At 41.8% G+C, this 24705-nt stretch overlaps 2 protein-coding genes across 7 annotated transcripts in view; both read left to right on the top strand.

Annotated features, from left to right (window-relative positions):
* Positions 1-24705, top strand: part of LOC100120012 (hemicentin-1) — a 126654-nt gene that overhangs the window by 43459 nt on the left and 58490 nt on the right. For all 6 annotated transcript variants that reach the window (XM_031928760.1, XM_031928757.1, XM_031928759.1 and 3 more), the window contains one exon: positions 20248-20453. In XM_031928760.1, coding sequence (XP_031784620.1) covers positions 20248-20453 — 206 coding nt within the window. The remainder of the gene's footprint in view (positions 1-20247; positions 20454-24705) is intronic.
* Positions 664-3975, top strand: LOC116417159. The gene is made up of 2 exons (XM_031928762.1): positions 664-3522; positions 3607-3975. The coding sequence occupies exon 1, from the start codon at positions 2632-2634 to the stop codon at positions 3511-3513; it is 882 nt and encodes a 293-aa protein (XP_031784622.1). The 5' UTR covers positions 664-2631; the 3' UTR covers positions 3514-3522; positions 3607-3975.

Raw genomic sequence — 24705 nt, 5'->3', positions numbered from 1 at the left:
AAGGCATGTGTTAATGTTCGTAATAATGATAATCATTGTTTCAAGTATGCTATACTTTCAGCATTGCATCCTAGTGAAACTAATCCCAATAGAGTTAATCAATATCGTTTGTATGAGAACGAGCTGAACTTTGGTGATATAGAATTTCCAGTGAAACTCAAAGATGTTCCGAAATTCGAAAAATTAAATGATATTTTAATAAATGTATACATATTAAAAAAGTACAATGCAAAGTTCGAAGTATCGCCATGCCATATTACAAAAGAAAAGAAAGAAAAACGTGTTAATCTACTCCTCATTCAAGATTTTTACATAGATGAAAATGAAGAAAATAATCATGATGATGGCGGAAGCTTGCCTAAATACCACTACGTTTGGATTAAATTTCTGTCTCGACTTTTAAGCACTCAATTAAGTAAATCTCATGTAAAATCATACCACTGCGAAAGGTGTTTACAAATATTTTACTGTGAAGAAAGGTTGGAAATGCACGAAAATGATTGCAAAAATTTAAATAAATGTCGAATTAATTTGCCCGACTTTAAGAATAACATTCTTAAATTTGAAGATTACAAAAGTGAAAAAGTTCCTTTTGTTATTTATGCAGATTTTGAATGTTTGTTAAAGCCTACTGAAAATGAAAATGCTTTGCAACTTCATGAATCATATAGCATAGGCTATTATATAAAGTGCGGCTTCGATGACAGTTTATCTGTTTATAAATCATACAGACAAGAAAATGAAGATGAAGAGACACCGGCAAAATGGTTTGTTCGAGAACTGAAAGGAATTAGTGAAAAGATTGATCTACTCTACAAAAATCCAAAACCAATGAGATTTACAGATCTAGAAGAATTATCTTTTCGGACGTCATCTGTTTGCCATATATGCCGAAAGCCTATCAAAAGTGAAGAACTCGCAGTACGAGACCATTGTCATCTAACAGGTCGATACGTTAGTTTTTAATGTATACAAATATTTAACTTAAATGCTATACAACATGTAAGACTTTTTTTCTATTTAGTTTTAGAGGTGCAGCTCACAATTCATGCAATTTAAATTACAAGGATTCGAGGTTTGTGCCGGTTATCTTTCATAACCTCAATTATGACACACACTTCATTTTGAAAGAGATTGCTACTTCTACAATAATGAATGAACGAGTATCTCTGATACCTCACAACAAAGAAAAATATATTTCATTTACGAAGTATATAGATGACTATGACATCAGTTTTAGATTTATAGATTCATGGCGTTTTTTACCATCATCGTTGGAAAAGCTTGCATCATATTTGGAAACCGTGCCGATAGCAGTAAATGAGTTTAAAAATGATGGATTTACAGATGAACAAATCAATCTTCTTAGACGAAAAGGTATATTTCCATATGATTTCGTAGATGGATTGGACAAGTTGATGACTACAAAACTGCCAGAGAAGAATGAGTTTTACAATAAACTAACAGATTCTCATATTATTGACGAAGACTATCACCATGCTGTTACAGTATGGAAAATGTTTACTATAAAAACTTTGGGTGAATATTCAGATTTGTACTTGAAAACAGATGTTTTATTATTAGCTGACGTCTTCGAAAGTTTTCGAGAGACATCTCTGAAAGCGTATAGTTTACGTCCTGCACACTTTTACACGACTCCAGGTCTCACATTTTCAGCAGCTCTAAAAATGACAAAAGTGGAATTGGAGCTTCTTACAGATATAGATATGCTGATGTTTATTGAAGCAGGCATTCGAGAAGGAATAAGTCAATGTTGCAATCGGTATGCTAAGGCGAACAATCCGTACATGGGACCATCATACGATAAGAATCAGAAAACGAAGACACTCTTATATTTTAAGATTAATAATCTTTATGGATGGGCTATGGTGCAGTATTTACCAGTGGGAAAATTCAAATGGATCGAATATGAAACGAATTCAAATTTTTTCAATGCACCACCAGACTGATACAGGCTACTTTGCTGAAGTAGATTTAGAGTATCCTGAAGAAATACATGATGATCATCAAGATTTGCCTTTTTGTGCAGAGCATCGTACACCCCCTGGCTCAAAGCAAAAGAAACTGTTGACTACTTTTAACGATAAGAAAAGGTATGTCATTCATTATCTTGCGTTAAAACAGGTATTAGATAATGGACTGCGACTAAAAAAAGTGCATAGGATTCTGAGTTTTGAGCAGAAGCCTTGGCTCAAACCATATGTTGAATTTAATACAGAGAAGAGAAAGCAGGCCAAGAATGAGTTTGAAAAGCTTTTCTACAAGTTATTAATTAATGCAGTATATGGTAAGTGCATCGAGCGAGAACGATCTCGCGTTGATGTGCGATTAGTGAATAAATTTACAGGTCGATATGGAGCAGAAGCACGTATAGCTCATCCAAATTTTCATAGTTGTGCTATCTTTGATGAAAATATGGTTGCTATACAGCTAAAGAGAACAAGTATTATAATTAAAAAACCAATATACGTTGGTCTCAGCATTCTCGATTTATCTAAAACATTGTTATACGATTTTCATTATTCATATATGAAGCGTCGACTTGGGGACAAATGAAAACTCCTTTACACCGACACAGATAGTCTAATATATGAAGTCGTTGACGTGGATATGTATAAAATAATGAAAGAAGACTTGCACAAATTTGATACTTCTGATTACAAAGAGAACAATCAATTTGGAATCCCGCGTGTTAATAAAAAAGTGCCTGGATTAATGAAAGATGAATGCTGTGGCAAGATTATGACGGAATTTATTGGTTTACGAAGCAAAATGTATAGTATTTTGATAGATGGATCTGAGACTGTGAAAAAAGCCAAAGGCATAAAATCGAGTGTTGTGAAGAAAACAATCACGTTCGAAGATTATCGAAAATGTCATGAAGAACAAATTATTGTTAAACGTGAGCAGTGCAACATTTGCTCTAAATTGCATGTAGTGCATACTGAAAAACAGAATAAAATAGCACTAAGTCCGCATGATGATAAAAGATACTTATTACCTCATAGCACAGACACTTTGCCTTGGGGTAATAATTACCGAATTATTGAGGAACAGATGGCGCTGGCTGTAATTCAAATGGAGGGGGATGAAAAAATGGCTGATACAAGAGAAGAAAGAGTGGGGGAGATGGAAGTGGAGAAGGGGTATGAAGCGACCAATACTGAAGAAGAAAGCGAGAAAGCAATGGAGAGGGGGAACGAAGTGACCAATGAAAACAGTGCAGCACGAGTGGGGATGACACTTTATGGCGATACAGGTGAACAAATCATTATCGAATACGATGTTTGTGAGGAGCTAATGCACGAATGGAATCCATCGATGGAGGGGGCATCTTCCGATAGAAGGGATATTCTACAAGAGGCGATGGAAGGGGCAGACATCATCGTGGGGAATGGGCTATATCAACCGACGCAGCACGGTGAAGAGCACATTCGAGCAGTCGAGCTTGAAAATTACCTGCCTTTGGAGAAGAAACCAAGACTCACTTAACATTTCCAAGTAAGTTCATAGCTGATTCTCACTATTTTTCTTCTCAAAGAAAGTATTTTCTCTAACACAAATTCTTATATTTATACTTTTCAGAATGATCTATCTGCACTTAACAAAATTGCTGAGCGGGAGTTCTTGCCCAAGAAGAAAGCCATGGACTTAGAAAAAGATCATGCATACATGGTGACTGCGCTCAAGGAAGTAAAGACGAGATTCGGCACGAAGATCGTGGCCGAGATCGATGACAGCTTTCAAATATTTCTGCCAGAAAAGATCTCATCAGCAATGTTGAAAGATCAAGAACTTTTCAATAATCTCTGTAATACAGCAAATAAACTTAGTTTATTTATAACATATCAGGGTGGAACTTCTTTTAAGTTCAGCACATGCTAAAATAATGAAATACAAAGACTGATAATTGTTAAATACTATTTATTTATTTGTTCAAACTTGTGTGCAATTTACATGAATAAATCATTATTAAATATAATAACAATTGCTTTCTTATTTATTTGAACCTTGAATAATTCATACAATCTCATTTTTATCTATCCAACTATTATGCTTGTCACTAAATCCTAACCATTTAACATATACGCGTTTACCACTTTTCTTTAAAACTTTTTCTACTAAATAAATTTCCGGATACATAGTTTTATGAATTTCCGTTTCATAAAAGCCGCCAGAGACGGGTTTATCATAATAATCTTTGAGATGGTAAGTTACTGGATCTGTTTTTACAACTCGCGTTATTGTGAAAATTTCCGTTGACCAGTTTGGCGTGTAACCTTTTTCAAAAACATTTTTTATCCTACTTATTCGTACTTTATCTCCTACTTTAAATTTCGGTTTTTTCACTGGCGACTTTTCATTTGGAAAACGTCTCTTGACTTCTCGCTCATTTGCCAGTGTAACATTTTCAGGCTCGATTCCTGTTGTCCGATGTTTTCCCGAATTGTATGCTTTGAATAAATTAGGTAGAATATCCAACCATTTATAGCTTCCTTGTTTGCTGAATTCTGTCCACATTGCATTTTTTAACGTTCTATTGAATCGTTCGCATATACTTGCATGAAGATTACTATGTGAAGAGTATAAGTATATATTGTGCTTCTTCATAAGTTTTTGAAAAATTGAATTGTAAAATTCTTTTCAGAAATTCTTTTTGGTCAGTTTATAGATTCTTCGGTACTCGTCCTTCTTTTAGTATTAACTTCATAGCTGTAGTAACATCATTACCACTCTTTGACTTGACTGGCACGGCCCATGCATACTTTGAAAATATATCTATGACAGTGAGTAAGTAATGAAAACCTTTGTTTTCTTTAGAATATGGTATCATTTCTACAAAATCAGCTTGCCAAGTCTCGTCTATTCCACGTATGTCATATTTTCTTCTCTTGTATCGCCGACGTGCTGGCTTGTGCAGCTCTTCAGCTACTCTATGACGTTCCATCTTCCTTTACAGTAGATGAAAATCCATCTGGAAATTCGTCTATACGAACTTTTAATTGTTTATTCACTTCTTCAATGATATAATCAACACCAGAGTAATTGCGAAGAGTTGTACTATAAAGATAACGCAATTTTGCATTCACTTCCAATTGATGTTTTTCAACTTGCTTTGTATTCTTCTATAACTTCACCAATTCCAGCAAGTTTAGCAACTACATAATTTATTTCAGTTTGTTGAATAACTTTCAGTGAATGCAATGTGATTGCATCGTTTGGATGATTTGGCGGTCCTAGGTTGCAAAGTCGCTTGTTTTCTAAATCAAAATCACCATCCGGTGTAAAATTGAAACCAATGCCTGGAGGACCACGACTCACTTGCGAGCCCTCAAGTTTTCCTCCAAACACATCGAGACTCATTGTAGTACTGATGCAAAGAAGAAAGTTGTTATCAATATATATGCCCAGCTTCACGTAATTCCTCAATAATCGACTGGATTTCATTGTCGTGATTATTATTTCCAGCTGATCGTTCGGCAATCAATAGTCGAAGTCTCTCAGTAAGCTCGTTTGGATCATCCCAGTAGACGAGATCAATGGAAGAATTTTTCTTAGCTATTTTATATTTAAGTATGAGTCCTCCGCTGCTACTGTTCTTTTTACGTGGTGCTGCGGAACATTGGTGCTAAAATATTCTTATATTTATTACTTCTCGACATTCGTATAGATTCATCTTTGCTGAATTTTTTCCGATGAGCATTTGTTGCTTCCAGAATCTTGCGATAATTTGCTCGATCTGATGAGCTCAGAAGAAGATCATCCGGATATTTTTTAAATGGCAATTCCATCAGTCCACTCGTTTTAGGATAACTTTCATTTCTGACTTTGACATATTTATCATCAAATTCAATTTCTGAATCACCAATCATATACACTTCATCAACCTTTCGCACTCCGTATATATTATCAATCGTTCTACGGCTTTTATCTAGCAATGATAAAAAGTCTTCAGCTGATTCATTTTTTCCACTCGCGGATCTAAATGTAGAATTGGTTATTGTGTCATAAACATCATCATCATCATAATCATAAACAGTATAATCCAATAAACTTGATTTATTGTTCTTATTTTGATCGTTGAGCAAACTCGATCGATCGATTCTCATTCGTTTTTTCATTTTTTTGCTGTTGTATTGATCCAAAATGTGATTGGATGGTTGCTGTAGTGGGCTTTCACTTTTCATCTCAACAAGTTTCTCAAGTGGTGTGATGACTGGTTTTAGAGTATCGCCGATGACTTTTTCAAAATCTTCTTTCTCCTGTTTTAATAAAGTGTATTTTTTTTTAATAGCCTCACGAGCTCGCAAGAGCTCACTAAGAACATTCTTCTCTTTCGTGAAGTCTGACATGCTGACGTGGCGATGTCTACAACTAAACTGTAAGTTTGAGACTCATAATTCCTTTTTTATTGCAAAACAGTCAAATCCTTTTCTGTATCTACCCTCATTCATCGGCCTATCTTTGTCAATAACGATGAATCCACATCTATCATTCTTCCAACATTCAGAACAAAGATTCCGAAATTTGTTGAAAGTTAAATCGGTATTCACATGATCTTCATAGATATGTTTAAGAATTACATCATCTTGTCGATAAATTACTAACAAATTGACATTATCTCTAATGAGATGTTTTCCTATATGAGCATAAGATTGACATAGATAGAAGCTATCTACACTCTTATGTCTCCCCATACAGAAGAATGCTCTGACGTTATCCTGCTTCTCACATGCCACATCATCAAAAATCATTATTGAATTTGGAAGGGCTTCATCTGGAGATACTACAGATTCATGCTCACTGAGCGGAAGATATGATACTCCTTCAATCGGATCCAAGACATTTTTGAGAAATTGATACTTTGGCTGATTCAAAGATTTAGAGTATACATACAAATTCTCAAACCTAAGACCATTGGGGTGTGTAATTAAAGCCAATAAACTATTTGTTTTTCCACAGTTTGATGGACCACAGAATACTGCTCGTATACTATCTGGTAGTAATTCCCCATGACGCTTATTTCTCTTCTATTTTCCAAAATCAAAATTCGTGACAGGGAGTTTGACGTTCTGCTCGGTAAAATCCATGTTCACTCAACAGAGTCAAATATAACATTGAGCTCTTGAAATATAAACGCTCGTTTTATACCATGAACGTCAGTTGTGAATCAACACTCGAAGAGAGATGATCATACACAAATCTCAGAAACAGCCGAAAGGTTATGGATTGCTTGATAAAGTTATCAATAACTTACCTGTTGAAATGCATCTTCCTGGATATCAATAATGCGGTCCCGGAACTAAATTGAAAAAGCGAATGAAAAGAGGAGATCCTGGTATTAATCCGCTTGATCAGGCTTGTAAAAAACACGACATAGCTTACTCCGATAAAAACGGAGATCGTAAAGCTGCTGACAAGATGCTTGCTGAGGAAGCTATGTAACGTGTCAGAGCTAAGGATGCTAGTCTTGGCGAAAAAGCTTTTGCTTTTGCTGTTAGCAATGCTATGAAATTAAAAGGAAAAACTGGAATGGGACTGAAATTTAATAAGTTAGTGACTGCGGCTAAAAAATCAATGTCAACAAGTAAAAGTTCTCGCAAGGTTATTCAATCAGCCTTGAAGGGTGCACATCAAGCTGTTAAAAGTGTAGGTGGAAAGAAAAAAGTTATCATTCCACGTGTTCTGCCGCTTCCATCAAAAATTGGTGGAGTTCTTCCTTTTCTCATTCCATTGTTCGCAGGACTAAGTGCAACCGGTGCTCTAGCAGGAGGCGCTGCTGGAATAGCTAAAGCAGTTAATGATGCTAAAGCTGCGCAGAAAAATCATGAAAAAAGTAAGAGGCATAATAAGACCATGGAAGCTATTGCTTTAGGCAAAGGTCTTCATCTTAAGCCCTATAAAACTGGAATGGGATTATTTATGAAACCTCATATCGGTCGTGGTCATCAAGTCAGTAGAAAAAAAAACTTCGATTTAACTTTGCCAAATCGTGCACTGACTACGATCTAAAAAAATATGCTCATATGATGAAAATCTCAGATTTCAGAGGTGTTTTCATGAGAAATAATCTACCACCCGATGGTCCATGGCATAATGAAACAGCAGTGGTAAACTTGGACGACTTTCAAAATAGAGGCACTCACTGGGTTTGCTATCGCAAACGTGGTCCTAAAGTGATTTATTTTGATAGTTTTGGTGATCTTAAACCTCCTAAAGATCTCATGTTGTATTTTAACGTGAAAGAAGTGAAATACAACTATAAAAGATATCAAAATTTTGACTCATTTATATGTGGCCATCTTTGTCTCTTTTTCTTAGCTGGGAGACTATAAAAGAGGTGCTCACTGACGAATAGAATCATTATCTTCCGATCAGTCATGGAAGATAGCTTCACTCTGAGTCTCTCAGGAAACTCATCTGTCTTAGAAGCGCAATATTTTCCTTCGATTGAACTACCGAAGCATTGCAGTTTTAAATGCAGTTGAATAGTCAACATTGGGAATAGAGTTAAATGATAAAAGTTCAACTAAACCCAAGACAAAATTTTTATCATTTAACTCTATTCCCAATGTTGACTATTCAAATAAAAAACTGCATTTAAACGGAGATATTAGTATTAATATTCCTACTGGCAGTTATAAGATTGATGCTATTAATCAATTTTTACAAGCAAATTTGAAATCCAAAGGAATCGAATTCTCGTTGAAAGCTAACAACAATATTCTTAGAAGTGAAATTCTCTGCAGTCATCCGATAGATCTTACACCTCACGATTCCATAGGCCGTCTCCTTGGCTTTGCTCCTCGCACTCTCGAAGAAAACATTCAACACAGCTCTGATTTACCAGTGAAAATATTGAGAATCAATGCACTCAGAGTTGAGTTCAATATTACTGGAGGTGCTTATATCAATAATAAGAAAGTTCATACAATCCATGAGTTCTTTCCCAGAGTGCCTCCGGGATATAAAATCATAGAAGTTCCGTCACACGTCATATATCTACCGGTCAGTGTCAAGTGCATAGATTATCTACAAATTCAAATTGTTGATCAGGATGGAAATTTAGTGAATTTTCGAGGAGAGGAAATAACTATTAGACTTCACATCAAATCTGTATAATGGGTATCGTTTACAATTCTGGATCATATATAAATCAGTCATCATGGCAACCAGTCATCAGTCGACCGAAGAAACTCAAACCGTTAACACGCAAGAGTATTCAGTTTCTGAAAAGTCTAGGACTAAAAGTTCGTGGAAAAAATTCACGTGTCCTATTCGATGAGTCTATGCTCATTACGAAGTACCAACCATACTCATCATTAAGCTTTGACAACAGTGATGAAATTCGTATTTCTATCCAACATCAAGATCTATGTCTCTTACCATCGCGCAGCTCTATCCATATATGTGGAAAGTTGCAAGTAAAAGGTGGATCAGCAGCACTTGCTAAAACTAAATTTGCCAACAATGGCATTTGTCATCTGTTTGATGAAATTCGTTATGAGATTAATGCTGTGGAGATAGATAAAAGTAAAAATGTTGGTCTAAGCAGTGTTATGAAAGGATTGATTTCATTTAATTTGAATCAGAATGATATGCTGGAGAATGCAGGCTGGCTTGGTATTCAAGACAATATCAAATCGGTCGTAGATGACAAGGGAAATTTTGACGTTGCGATTCCACTGAGTATGATCTTGGGTTTTGCAGAAGACTATAAAAAGATTATAGTTAATATGAAGTATGAGCTCATTCTCACAAGATCGAGAAGCGACTTGAACGTAATAATCCAGGAAGGTACTGTAGCATCTGGTGTAACTACTTATGAAGATTACGAATTAAAAGTATCAAAGATAGAGTGGTTGATATGTTGTTGCATCTGATAAACAAAAAATCCAGCTATTGAATTTCATTGGTAAAGATAATCCTCCATGTGTTTCCGTTCTTGGGAATTATTTGAATATCCTCTTCTCCCAAGCACTACTAAACACGTCTGGACGGTGAAAACATCAAATCAATTGGAAAAACCTCGTTTTGTGATTCTTGGACTGCAAACAAAGAGAAAATCATTGAGAACTGCAAACGCCAGTCGATTTGACCATTGTGAGTTGAGTAATGTGAAACTTTTCTTGAATTCACAATATTATCCATACAACAATATGAACCTCGACATAGCTAAAAATCAGTTTGCCATTCTCTATGATATGTACGCCAATTTTCAAAAATCCTACTATGGAAGAGATCCGCAACCGCTGCTGACAAAGTCTTCGTTTCTCAACTTTGCACCACTCGTGGTTATTGACTGTTCACGACAAAACGAATCTCTCAAGAGCGCTCCTGTCGATGTACGTCTAGAGTTTGAGGCTAAAAAATATTTTCCTGCTAACACTTCAGCCTACTGTCTGATCTTACACGATCGCATCGTTCAGTACAATCCTATTAGTCGAGATGTCAAGAAGCTCGTCTAAGCTGCACCGGAAAATGGAGTATGCAGTAGACATGACTGGTTTCAAGCAAACCGAAGAAGATTATATTCTAAAGGAATTAGCAATCATACCTCTCAAGGAAAATAGTGCAGATCCTATTGTTCTAACATTCAAAAATCCCTTCTCATGGAAAAAACTCTCAGACAAAATGCAAAGGGAAAACCAATGGCTCAAACATAATTATCATGGCATCAGGTGGAAAACGGATGGACATGACTACTCTCAAATCGAAAACTTGCTTCGTGACGCTTTACATGATGCATCAAAAATTGTTATCATGGGTGCATTAAAACAGAAATGGCTTCAACGATTCAAATTTCCTGTTCACAATATTGAACAGTATGGCTATCCGTCAAAACCATCTTTTAAGTGCGTCACAGTATGCACAAATCATAATCCAAGCTATAAGACGATCTGTGCATTGCACAACGTCAAACTCATGAAATTGTTCTATCAGCAAAAACTGTAAAGTAAAATAAAAAAAATTTTTAAAAAATTAAAAAAAAGTAGAGAACGTTATAGGCATTCCAAAACATAATAGAGAGAGAGAGAGAGAGAGAGAGAGAGAGAGAGAGAGAGAGAGAGAGAGGAAAAATTATTCCCACTCTCTCATCGGGTACTAAAACACTCTGAGAGGAGAGAGGATGTTTTAGTATCTTGGAGAGAGAGAGGGGTTCCGTCCTCTTCCATCGGGTACCAAAACACTCTGAGAGGAGAGGGGGTGTTTTAGTATATGCCTATGTTTTGGTATGCCTATAGCCTATCTACTACCGCTTCTCCCTTCTTCGTCCTGTCGAAAAACACGCGCGCACCAGAGCTCGCCACGTGGCCTTGGCGCGTAGCCTGCTTACATTACGAAATTCGAAAGCTCGAGTGGGTACAATCCAGATATACAGCATAAGAAGCGGGAGTGTTTGGCGCAGTCGAAACGAGGGAAAGAGGAAGAGGTAGAGGACGTGTTGCGGCATTACAAAGGAGGAAGCACGCGTGGGTACACGTTCGTTTGGCGGCGATGCCATAGCGCTGCGGCCTGCACCGCGCTACAGTGGCACACGTTTAAAGCTACATACAGCTATATAGAGATCGAATCAGCCAAGGGGCGAGAATCGCCGAGTCGACAAACCAGGCGTCTCTGCTATTACGTTCCATTGTGCAGTGGCGGTACCTCTGAGCCCCACTCTGCAGGTTTCACTCTTCTCTCCTGTTTCGTGCGCGAGCTCGCACGCAGTGCAGCATGTACAGATATACGGCTAGAACTCGCTCGGAAAGCTGAGCTGACGAAACAGCATGTGGACGAGGATAATGATGGCGTGGCTGGCGCTTCGCTTTTTTTTCTCTAGCGAGAAAAGACCGAGTCGTAGAGGTAAAATCGGAAATATGAGCTAGAGAGGCCTCACGGACTGCGCGTCTTTCGCGAACGCGGCATTTAATCCAGCTTCGAGGGTTTCCGCTCGGAATTGGATTTTCCGTTCGGTCTGTACTGACGAGATTGCGAGGGAGCTGAGACCGCTGCTCGCGCGCGAGTTACAGAGAGCTTAATAAGCTCAGGGATTCTGCTGTTTTTGTTGCAAGCGTACGTATGGAGTGAGAGCGCGGAGTTTAGTGCCGCGTCGGCTGAGCAAATATTTCGGCTCGTTTGCGCCTTTTGTCCGCTGATGCAGTCTCGCGCGGAATGACGTTTTAATCGCCATTGGGTTCATATAGCGTGGAAATTAGACGAACCGAGTTCGACTAATACCTTTTTCTTTATGCAATGATAACAAGTATACGTTATATGCGGCTTCGCTGCTTTATTATACCTCTGTGGGAGGATAGACGATGTCTTTTAATTGTGTCTTAAATCTCCGTGTAGCACTGCCAGTTTGTTGCCAACGAACTTCTATGAGTCTTTTTATAGATACTTAATTTCTCTCTCTAGCTTTCTCCCTACCGCGATTTATAACCTCGGTAAAGTCTCCGCGAGCTGAAAAGTTTTTTAAGAGCGAATAACTTCTCGTGTAAACTATTGCTACTGCATGCGTGCTTTCGGAAACGTCTTCAATGTTAAAGTGTATTACATCAAGTATAACCTAATTATGCTTGTGTCTTCTGTATTAATTTTTAATTTTATTTGAAAGCGAGGATGTGCGCATGTGATGCGAAGGTGTTGATTGGCTGTTACATCGATACAACTGTATGTAACTCTCAGCTCTAGTATCGCCCCGTACCCGTTGATTTATGATCGCTTCACCGATATCCGCTTTTCAATATTTTGCAATGAAAAGTTGCTTCTTCACGATATACACGAATACCGCTCGACCGAGCAGATTTTCAGACGATATAAGCAAACAGCGCGGAATCGTAAGCCTAACTGCTCTTATCTAAATACGCTCTTGGCTCTTGGCCGTTAAATCCCAACAAAGCTCATTAAAATACATTCCATCCACATACGCACACAACTCATCTGCAGTTTTCTCTTTCTGCCTCATTGAAATTATAGCCGCGAACTGAGCCGAAGTCTGCATAACGAATCAGGTAAGCTATACAGCAATATCGGCGCTGATGCAATAATTTTCGAGCGGTGTTTATCAGCCGGCGGCAAACAAATTTGCCAATGCGCGCGCGTGCTTTTTACCTCGTCCACGCGAATGACTTCCTCCTCCCTCACAGTTGCGGATGCTGCTGCGCCACACGGTTTATCGATCGGAATTTGAATCGACACTATATACGCGCGCTTATATACGTATATAGGTTCATATACTAGACATACATAAGTATGCAGCGTAAACATAGCCAGCTTTGCGTCGCTTCGCTCTCGCACATGCTGAAAGAGATCTAATTTGTAACTACGAACAGGCCTTCGGGACAATTAATAAGCGCGCTAATGAAAAGCAAAGATGCTCGACGAATATACGCGAGTCTGCGCGCCGAAAGAGTTTTATCAAGAGCTGCCGTCGTTGCTTTTTACAGACAGTAGGATCTTATGCATTAGAGATTCAGAGCCAGTAACCGATACGAGTTGTGGACACGCGTGTGTATACGGAGTATATATCCAGCTGGAATTATTGCCGCTCGTTATGACGCTTGTCCCCGTTCATTTCATATAATTTGCACAGTGAGGTTCTTCTTTCCTCATCCGACCGATGCTATATATATATATATATATATATATATATATATATATATATATATATATATATATATATATATATATAACTGTATGTTTACTTGACCGCGTCCTGACAAACACGGGCATTTATACCTTAGATACTGTTCTTTCGCTCGAGAACACCTTTAATGTCAGAGGGCACAACTGATGACATCGGTGAATCGTCGTTGCTTTGCATTGTTCAAACGCTAATTGCGCGACGCAGTAATGAGAACGCGATCGTTGCTCTCTCCGGGCTTCAGGGCCGCGTCACGAATCCAACGAGATAGACATATATCTCAGTTCATATTACTAATTAAAACTACTGGTTTAGTTGCCGTGAAAACATCACGTGGTGTTACAGATTATTATTGCGTAACATTGGATTGCGAAACGAGAAACATCGAAATCGACGCTATTGTTCATATGCGGTTATCGATGGAAACATAAATAGACGTACGCACGTCTATTGATTGAGCGAGTTTGTACAGCGCTTGGCAATTAACGCAGTTACAATAGGTAAAATTATCCTCGATCAAAATAAACTCGCAATGATAATCCATAGAATACGTAAAATAGCACATTCTTGTCGTTTCATCGCGATGATTGCCACACAATCTAAATCGTCCCGAACGAGGGACGGAGCAGCCAAGGGGACACACAGCACGCGCGAAACGTATACATCAACACTCCGCCGCAAGATCAAACACACTTACCAAACGCAAATTCAGCCGCTAAAGTGTCAGCGCTTGAATTTTCCATGCGCGCAGCTTTTCCGAAAATTCAGCCCGACAGTACTGCAGGCTCTGAATTAATACCAAGCGCGCGCTCGCGCTCACGCAAACGTTGGCATGTGCGGCGACGATATAAGCTTTCTCTCTCTATACATAGCACGAGTCCCCGGGGCGCTGTCTCCCCAGCGCGAATTGCCTATAATAAAGATACTCGCTATACCGGTGTCCCGACCAATTGCGATCGTCTCCTTCCCCTTCAGCCACAGAGTCATACGCGCGATGCGCAACGACTACCGCATCATGTTAAGCGAGCACATAAACACCGCACGAACAAGACCGCTGAATTTCCGAGTACAGACGCTCATCTCGCTTGGCCGGGAAATTGTTTCCTCGGCGGCACTCTGTCCACGATATATATGCCCATATAGGTGATTCCGGCGCAGTCCTGTGCCGCAGTGCATCGGGAAGCACTCTGCGCAAAGAGCATCGAGCTTTCGAAGGCGGGCAGCGAGAGATGCGGAAAAGAAAGCGAATTTCATTTCTCCCACTGTCTTCAGCATTGATCGACCAGCGCTGCACTTTCTTATCCCGTAACTTCGCGCTTCCTCTCGCTCTCCATTAGCCGTACTCGAAAGTTCAGCAGGCAGGCGCAGCCAAATTGACAGCAACAGCAGCAGAGCAGCAAGCGTGCACGCGGGAAAGTTCGCGACGCAACAACTGAGATTCTCGACTCCCCCGCAGTGCTCGCTCTCTATGCAGGCCGGGATACATACAAGACGGTTACTATTGTTTTATTCATAAGGAGAAAACAGCGTAAGGTAAGCTGACAATCGGTATTCGGAATACGTGCCGTGCTCAGAGGCGAAACGAGACAGGGGCAGGAGGGGGGAGGAGAAACTTCTTTTTATCTGCGCTTGCGCGCGTTTTATTTACATTTATACAGCCGGCGGACTTCCTTTCCATTTTACTTTCTAGGTTGGCGCGCGCGCGGCCTCGCGCATTTATGCATGGTAAATACCGCAAGCTCGCATTGATAAGACATCGAGCGGGATTAGCGAATCGCTCTTTCACTACTGGGAATAGCACGTATTATACACCCGGGAAAATCTTTTGTCTCGGGTTTTGCCGCGATGCAGCAAGCTAGTAGCGGATCACGGTTTTGTTACGTCCTTTATGAATACTGTTCGCGATAAATTGCGCTTCGTTCGATGTTGCGCGAAACGTGGAATTTTGTTTTCGATGTAATGCTTTTTAACGGCAATCCCATTCGCGAGCGGGCGGGCATGAAAAAGCGAGGGAATCACGATGTGAAGGCAATGCAGTTTGAGCGTGACAATGATAACGCCGCCATATTTAATACGAAAACGGGGCTGAGTTTTGTAATTAAAAGAACTAGGTAATTTGGAAGCAGCCCGCCGCGTGCGCAGCGTGGCGATACTTTATTTAAGCCGAATTAACTAAGGCGATTTAACGCTTTCCGTGCGCGCCCAATTTATTTGAGTCATTTTTCATACTCCCTTTACATATATATGTTATATATACGTATACTGGAAATGAACGTGTGCGGGAGGCACGTAAATACGCGGCTCTCAGAAAAAGTCAAAGCACTGTGAGTGCAGGAATAATGAATATATGTATAATATTATATAATATTCAAAAAAAAAACTGTGCTGCCAGTAGACCGCAACCGCGTTTGAACCGGTTTTCCCATTACGCGCATAAATACACGCGCGGTAAAATCAAAGATTGAAAAAATCAATAAATTCTTGCAGCAGCCGGAGCGTTTTAGCGTCGAGGGGTTACAAAAGTTATCTCTCTGCGTATTTTGTTCATTTACTCTTTCATTGCACTGGGGTAATGGAATTTTCGCCGACCATTATGGAATTCAAGTGATAGACGAGCGAGACGCAATCCGAGCTTTGCATACTTTGGCGATCGGATCGAGTTCAAACTCGATATTCGACGCTGACAGACCAAACCCGCGGTCGATCCCTAGAAAACATCGCGCGCGATTTTCAAATGACTACACAACCGCGAAGCAGAGTGTAGTGTATGTTTCACGCAAACGAAGGAGTGATTTGATTCTCCGGCGGAAACACACGAGAATTATGAACTCTTTGCAGATACTCGGGGAGAAAAGCCCGTTTGAACACAACCGGCGAAGCGTTTTCCCTTAACCCAGACGCATTGCAGAAGCACACGACGAATCTCAGCGGAGAAAAAGACGCGTGCACATGCAAGGTATAAAAGGAAAAGAGAGAAAGACGCAAGACAAAAATTACTGACCTCGACGCGGTGAGAGACACCCGCAGCAGCAGTAGCAAGAGCCATTGAAATCCATTTTGCCGTCGGTCTCGCGGTTGGAAATGAAAGTTAGCGGTGGTAAATTGTATTTTTCCCCGTCGCCCAGAAAACGAGAATAGAAAGAGTAAAAAAGAGAAAGGAAAAGATATTCGAACCGCACGACAGCGACCACAATCGTAATTCTTTAATTTTATGCGAAAAGTTAAGCTCTTCCTTTAGTAGTTTGCCGTGCGCGCGCGCCGTTAGCTATGCCGGGGCGCGGCTCGCCTTACTTTGCGTGTGTCTATACGTGGAGTCGAAACTTTATATATATATTGAATGGGACAGCGGCAAACTATATAGCGCACTTTCGCGTTAATCGACTTGATGACCTATCGGTTGAGAGTACGGATAGCTGCTGTTTTTGCCACTTTGGATTTACCCGAGGAGATCAATGCCTGGCGACCCCTTTAACGTTCAATTGGAACATTACTTTGTCTGATAATGTGTGACTTAACGGCTTTGAATACAAGACTTCTCAGCCGAATATTATAACGATGATCGAGCGATACGTTTATCGGTACTTCTGCGAACGATTAAATGGCAGATCTTCCATAGTGTACGATAAAACGGAAAAATTTTACGAGAACGACGGGATTTTCCTGGCGCATTAATCTAGCATAAAAAATGAAAGAAAATTACTGGGAAGATCTCTAGGGCTGAAGCACGAGAGAAAATTTTCCGCGAAAGCTCTTACAGATCATAAAGATGAAGAAAAAACACATTCGCAACCTATTTTATTTGCAAAAGCATGAAAAATTGAAAAGCCTCCGACGTTTTCCACGAACGACGACAATAATTTTCAAAAACGCCCGCGGCATATTGCGACTGAATGAAAGAAATCTCTGCCTCGTCGTCGTCTATCGCGCATCCCAAATCGAACTCCATTAAGTCAATGGTCAGAAAAAGAGAAGTTCAGCGTGGGTGTCGAGTTCTCTCCCCCTCTGTCCCTCTCGGAAGGGGAAAAAATCCGCCAGAGAAACGATTAAAAGGAATCGCACGCAATCAAGGTAGATGGAGGCTCTATATACGTATACTATCCCTCTCGCGTCGCGGTCGGGTACTTTTTAGCGAACGTAAGCGCGATGGAATTGTCAAATTAGGGCACGTGCGTGAGCGCAGCCGTAGTTAACGGAATTAGTACCCTCTTCCCCCCATCCCCTACTTTATTCCAGCCGCGCGAGGACGACCCCCATTCGTCTCTTTCTCACCTCGTCTTTGTCATCTCCTCATTCTTTCATTTTACCCCCTATTCCACTTTTAGCGCCGCCGCATATGTAGCTCTACACCCCCCCTTGCGCCCCCATTTAAGCCATTGTCTCTCTCTCTCTCTCTCTCTCTCTCTCTCTCTCGCTCTCTCTCTCTCTCTCTCTCTCTCTCTCTCTCTCTCTCTCTCTCTCTCTCTCTCTCTCTCTCTCTCTCTCCGCAGCAGCGCCAACCCGCAAAGTGGTTTTTTGCGAGCCCGTAAAGCACTCGGTCGCCCGCCGCGCACACGTACGATATTACACGCCGCCAAAGAGAGGCAGGGCAATCTCTTGACGGACATTGTCGAAGCGTTTAGGGCGGCGCAGCTTTAAATTGACTTGCGGTCTGCTATACGCGGGGGAACGTCGCCGAAGGCTTATAAAAGTAGCTTTGCCAAACCAGCGAGTAATTGCGCGAAAAATTTCATTATGTCGGAATTGCGGTCGTATGTTGGACGCGTATGTGCGCGTGCGTGAACGTATGCGTTCGCATGATCGCGAGTGTTGGGAGCGAAAGAGCTTTCTGTACGCGATTAGCGCGACGTTAATGGATTTTCCACAAACGTCTCGGCGGGATTTTCTTTTCTCGTCGCGGCGAGCTTTCTTCTGCGCTGAGTTACATTTTGAATTTGAAGTTCCATCGGGCTTGGCACGTGGCCCAGTGGCCTCTCCGGATTTTCGATTAAGGAATTCGTGTTTTGAACGGATTTCCGAGGACGACTGGAGAACGGCGCGGTGCCGCCTTTCCTCTCAGATATGGCTTTTTGTTTCGATCGTTATGTATACGTTTTCCGCATCGCGCGCGTTACATTCTATTGTATATACGGACGGTAAAAATTTATGCGTTGACGGGCGCATCATGAAAAGTTACGAGAACGTATTAACGAAATCGAAACTACAACCGGGCATCGAAGTATTCGTGACTACATGATATATTAAATCAAAACGTGTGAATAAACGAGCGTACTTTTGCCATCCATTTCTCCCAATAACTTTTTTGGTTTCGCAAACCGTGTATATTTAATTAACTCTTTTGAGGTGTTTTTACATGTTTCATCGATAGAACTGATTGCTCGCTGTGAGCTTGTTTTTAAGGGGCTTCGCTCTTTCTAACCAGAGGTTTCGAAAAAAAAAACAAGCAAGCCGCGGCTAATTAAATCGATTCTGCGTATACCGTACATACGAAAGGGTCAATTTCGATTCTACTCCCGCGTACCGAGTATGCGCTGCAATTTCACTCAAATCAGCGAACGCTACGTTTCTCCTGTTGCCCTGCACATTGCATTACGCATAAGTATAGGCTAGTAGTTTTTTTCCACTGCTCAAAGCCGATCAACCGTACTCGTTCAAAATGAAAGCTCGGCAACGGGTCGACGGCGACGGCGACGTTTAAGCAATTCCAGTCAGCGAGACTCGCGCGATACAAGTAAAACGTTTTACCCGCCGACGAGTCTTTTAATTAAATTGGAGACTCCAACGTGCTCTTTCGCGCAGCGATAAACAGTATTAAATTTAATGGTCGAGCCGCGGACTTTTGAAAAATCTATAGAGAGGCGAGATGCGCGCTCGGCTAATGTAGGGCGGGGACAAAGAATTTTCTGGGAACAGCCGCGGGAATTACAGTCACGCTATGCAAGGGTTGGCGGGACTTGAGGCTTTGAGCGGGTGGATACTAACAGGTTCGATATATTTTTCGCACGCGAGCCGATAACGGTTAGGCACAATTACCGCCCCCGGCTTCGATTGAACTTTACGAGCACGAGCCGATCGCCTCTCCCTCCAACTCGTGGCTAACAAGCTGCTGCATCCTCCAACGTGTGCAAGCTCAACTTTTTATCCGCCTCTGAAAACGGGGCTAGTCTACATTTCGTCGAACGTGAAGGTAGAGCTTGCGAGGCAAAATTAAGTGGCGGGAGCTGGAGAAAAAGCGAAAATTAAAATACCCTTGTGACAGTAGCTCGCCTTGCCAGTCGTCAGACTGATTCTGGAAAACTTCTACGACGCGGTTAAAGATCTCGAATATAGTCCGGCGACTTTGCTGCCACTGCTGCGAATTTTCCTGGTAAAAACTTTTCACCCCACATATAGCTTCCCTCCCCAACGGAAAAGTCAGCGCAAACAAGCGCGGGCGCAGGAGAGGGCACTCCCAATCATTTGCATTGCGTAGAACACATCGCAGATATACAAGCTCGCGCGTAAATATTTAATACAGCTCCTCGTTTCTCGATATTGTAATGTATACGCAACATTCGGATGGCTGATTGACCGAAGCACATTTTTTCCTGTTCAAGTTACGACGCGCGGATCCAGCACCGCGGCAAGGCGAAACTTTGGAGCGCCGAGAACGTGTGGGGCAACCGGGCGACTTTTCGCGCCGGGGATAAGGCGCATCTAGTCATCCAGAATGTCCAAGAGGGCGACGCCGGTGTATACAGATGCCGAGTCGATTTCCGCGACTCCCAGACAAAGAATGTCAAAGTCAACTTTACCATTATAGGTGAGTCTGCGAGAGTCAGTAATTTATATATCAAGTGTCTATGCCGTATTATTTAACCAGTTGCTTCGAAGTTGCGTTTAGAATAATTAAAGCCGCCTACTTCTCCGTACCCTCATTTTCCTCTCGACTTTTCGGAAGTGATTCAGGTCAGTTGCAAAATTCTTGACAAACGCAAGCACTTCTAATTAGACCGCTGCACAGTAGAAAACAATGGAAGTTTCATTTTCTCCGGTTTCGAAACAAAGCCGTATCCTTCAGCGAATATACGAGTGCGCTCTGCAATAAGAGGACTAGCGGAGAATTTGAAACAGTAAAAATGGGAACGTATCGGCCCACAGTTACTTTCACAGCTCGCTGAAAAAAGGAACTAATTTATATCTACGTATATTTTCCGAAAAGATAATGCTGCAGTCACGACCACGCGCGCGCGCCAACGAAAGTTCAAATATCCGGGAGTAATTTTTGGTTTTTATATTTGATGAATGGGCGAAACTTTTAATGAGGTCGTCCGTTAAAACAAACTTTCACCTCGCTAACGGCTCGAACGTATTCGAGTCGGAATGAATTTTGACTCAGTGCAGTCTTCTCGTGTATGCGTCCATTATGTGGTTTTCGAAAAGCAGTTATACGTTTTGCAATAAAACCAAACGTTCACGTTGAAAAATTTCTCGACGAAGATACCATGTATCACGGCTGTACGAGCTTTCGTGAACATCTCCATAAAACAGCAAACAACAATGTTTCACCTGGAATATTAAATGATGATATTCTTCCTTTATGGCTACAGCTATCGGTAACAGATGATACCCCCCGACAGCGGCACCTCCGCGGTCGCATCTGTTTTTTAAATATGCGGAATATATAATTTCCAGCGCGTACACGAAGCAAGGCTTTATGCGCGTCCATTGCTTAGCGGTAGCCTCATAAATATTAATAAACGCAATTTCCAATTTTAACGAGAGCGAGAGAAAGATAGGGAGCTCTAGACTGGCGCGGAATGGAGCTGGCATATCGCACCAAATTAAACTCCCGATTAAAGCCATAATTTTTTACTCAGCCGTGCTGGAATTCTCGCAGTCGCAGCGAAGCAATCGCGAAGAAACGTTCGATGTTGAAAACGTCGGACTGGCGAGCGTGTGAAATTTCCCGATCACCACGGCGTCGCTATTTTTCGCGCGCACGATCTCGAACTCGACCCGGCTGAGCATTATGCATTGATCGCGCAAGCCATAACTATCAGCGACATCAAAAGCCGCGTAAAGAGCCCCCATCCCTCTGACTAAAGTTCGCAAATTCGCGGAGCAGCCCGGCGCGCAACGCTCTATCGGCCGCAATGAAAACAATGAGTACGAGAGGGGGTTGGCCCTCGCTGCCGCCGACTCGAGGACGATTATTCTTTTGAAACGATCTCCGCGAAACTGAATGGCCCTTGAGTCGCCAAGACAAATCTCGCAGTTAAGCCCTTTTGCGCTGGCGCCGCCCGATCGATAGTTCGATTTAAAAGTAATTTATTGTTCAACGGACAAAAGGATCCCTCTCTCCCTCTCTCCTATCTACGCTGAAAATCGATTGGGCCCCGCGGCGCGACGCGTCTCCGGGGAAACGTATAAGAGTCTCCATCTGCTTCTCTCCCGCATTCGCAGAGCAGCAGCAGCAGTAGTAACAGCCGCTGCAGCAAAGTCCTTTCGGCGCATTGGCATCGCTAACGCAGTTTGTCTTCCAACCGTCCATTAAACTGAATTAGGAGCGACTTGCTTCTTCCGGAAGTTACAGTCGGAGCTGCTCCGCGACATTATGCTCCGTTAACGTGGCCTTTTACCGCGGCTTCTTCTCTGCCCGCAGGCGCGAATTCCCGGCAATTTAAATACGGAAGCGCGGCGCGCTCGGCTCTTTGCAAAAACAGTATATAATACCTCGTGGCTGCAATCGCGCCCAAGGAATCGAACGAAGCCTAGGGGGATATAGAAAATCGCGCGCGGTCGCACGCAGAAAGCGCTAGATTTCACTGATGTCAGTAGATCGTAAGTCGGGAACTCGTAGCAGTAGAATTTCACAAGTGAATTTAATTTATTGAGATTGGGGGCGGACAGTACAGTAGGTGATCGATAATAATTTTGATCGCGTCAAACAGCCAGCCCAAAGTGTCGCTAAAACTCGCGCCATTCGTGAAACTATATTACGTCTTAGGGTTTCTCGCGAAAGATAAAATATATACGACCACTTCATCCTGAAAAATTGCTCTCTCCTTTTACGCCTCCGAGAAAATTGTTGAAAGCTGGTGTAAAAAAAATAACCGCCGTGCATCCCGCGCGTAAAATGTTATCCGAAGATTTCGTAAAATTTCGAATCATGACGCACGAATCTTCGAGATATCCGACGAAGGAGTAATCTATACTCGCAGACAAAACACAAGCGGACACCTCGGAAGACCGAAGGCTTGTCCGCGGCGCAACTTTCTGAGCCACAAATCCGGGGCGCGAACAGCCGCGAACCGAGGAATAAAACCGCCGGGCGAGTAGAGAGATAGCCAGTAAAAGTGCGGCCGAAGAAAAAAGGAAGCGCATAAAAGTGAACTGTATAGGGGAGAGTAACAGAGTATAGTGGGGAGGAGGGAGCTGGGAGAGCAGGATATCGGCCGTAAGTCTATATCTCTGTGCAAGCTCGCTCGCGGGTGGTTCAGGGTCAACGATCATCGCTGGCGACGAGCCAAGCATTTTACTCTCGCGTCTTATTTGCCGAGCGCGGGATAAATCTCGCGGGCTCGTCGATCTCTATATATATATATATATATATATATATATATATATATATATATATATATATATATCTTCCTATATTATATAGATGCATGTGTAAATTTATGTAATAACCCCTCCGCTCCCCTCCGCCCCCCTCCGCTGGCCCCTCTTAAATCAATTTTATTAATATTAAAATGATTATTATAAAACTTAGTCAAAAAGATTTCAAAAGTTCCATTTTTTAATAATGGTATAATGATGTGTTATAATCAAATTAAGAAGATCGACAAAATTTCCTTTATTGGAAAAATGGTATAACGATGGGTTAAAGTTTAAATTGAGAAGATAATAACGACAGATTTCCACACCACCCAAGAGGTACTGTCAGAAGCACATTATAATATGGATATACAATGTGTTTCAGGCGCGTTGATTTTCTTTTGTTTTTCTTAAATTATTATTTAAGAAATTCGCCAATTATTTTACGTAATTATATGACATGATATAATTATATAAAATAAAGGCTACTATGAACAATCCCTTTATAAACCATTTAAACCTTAATATTGGTGAAAGTAAGATTTCGTCACCATATATGTATATATATAAGCGCTTTGCCATTGCTGCTGATTGAAATCTCGGGAGTAACCGACACGTTGATCCTCAGCTACTTCTCGTCGATGTATAGAGTGAGAGAGAAGTACATATTCCCGAGACTGCCACGAGCAAGCGCGCTGCCCGTTCCTTTGACTTTGTTTGAGTGGCAAGTTAATGACGCGCGAGCGACGTATTTAAAGGGCGTGCGCAACAGCGCACCCTCAGAGGGAGAGCAGAAGCTGTAGCTAGCGGCAAAGGAGAAGGACGAGAGCGAGAGAGGCTCTGGGGCGCTCGCGATAGGGACCAATGATGATTGGCTCGTGGCCCAGTGCTTTCAGGTGGAAAGCGTTTGAAGGCACAGCTAGCTAGCTCCGGCCTGCCTTATTAAGGGTAACCGAGCGTGCGGACCTGCCGACCCCTCTTCCTCGCGCGCGTGCTCCTCAGACGCGAGTTCGCCGTGATTCGGTGATTAATGAGTCGCGGCTTCGCGTCCAAGGAAGCACCGCTATAACCCAGCCGGGAGGGAGATGCAGCCCCAACGAGGTCTACGACCCGCGCAGCTGGGCCGCGCTGATGCTGGGCTTCCGAGACGAGAGAAGATGCCACGACGGTGCTGCTACGAGACGAGAGTGAAAAAATGACACCTTCCGCTTCGGAAGCGTGAGAAAGATAGAGAGCGAAACCTGTCGATACCTTGTCGCGCTTGTTTTCCTTTGCGATGAAAAATATCGGGTTTAGGATATGCTGGCTAACGCCGCTGCTGCTGCTCTCTCTTTTTTGCACCTCTGCGAATATGGACGAGGATGAACGATCGTTTTATCAATCCATCGTTAGAGGCCGTTTTTGCTGCCGCGCAGCCGGCTTTTTCCACGGCTAAAGCGCGCGGAACGAATACCGGCCGGGATGCGGAGCAAACG

Source organism: Nasonia vitripennis, chromosome 4 (assembly GCF_009193385.2).
Source record: "Nasonia vitripennis strain AsymCx chromosome 4, Nvit_psr_1.1, whole genome shotgun sequence".
In the NCBI taxonomy this organism is placed as follows: Eukaryota; Metazoa; Arthropoda; class Insecta; order Hymenoptera; family Pteromalidae; genus Nasonia; species Nasonia vitripennis.
Note: the sequence above shows the minus strand (reverse complement) of the source record. Positions and strands in the feature narration are given on the sequence as shown.

Bases quoted from the DNA above. Each gene is read 5' to 3' on its own strand.
- LOC116417159 (XM_031928762.1), top strand. From the start codon at position 2,632: ATGTATAAAATAATGAAAGAAGACTTGCACAAATTTGATACTTCTGAT.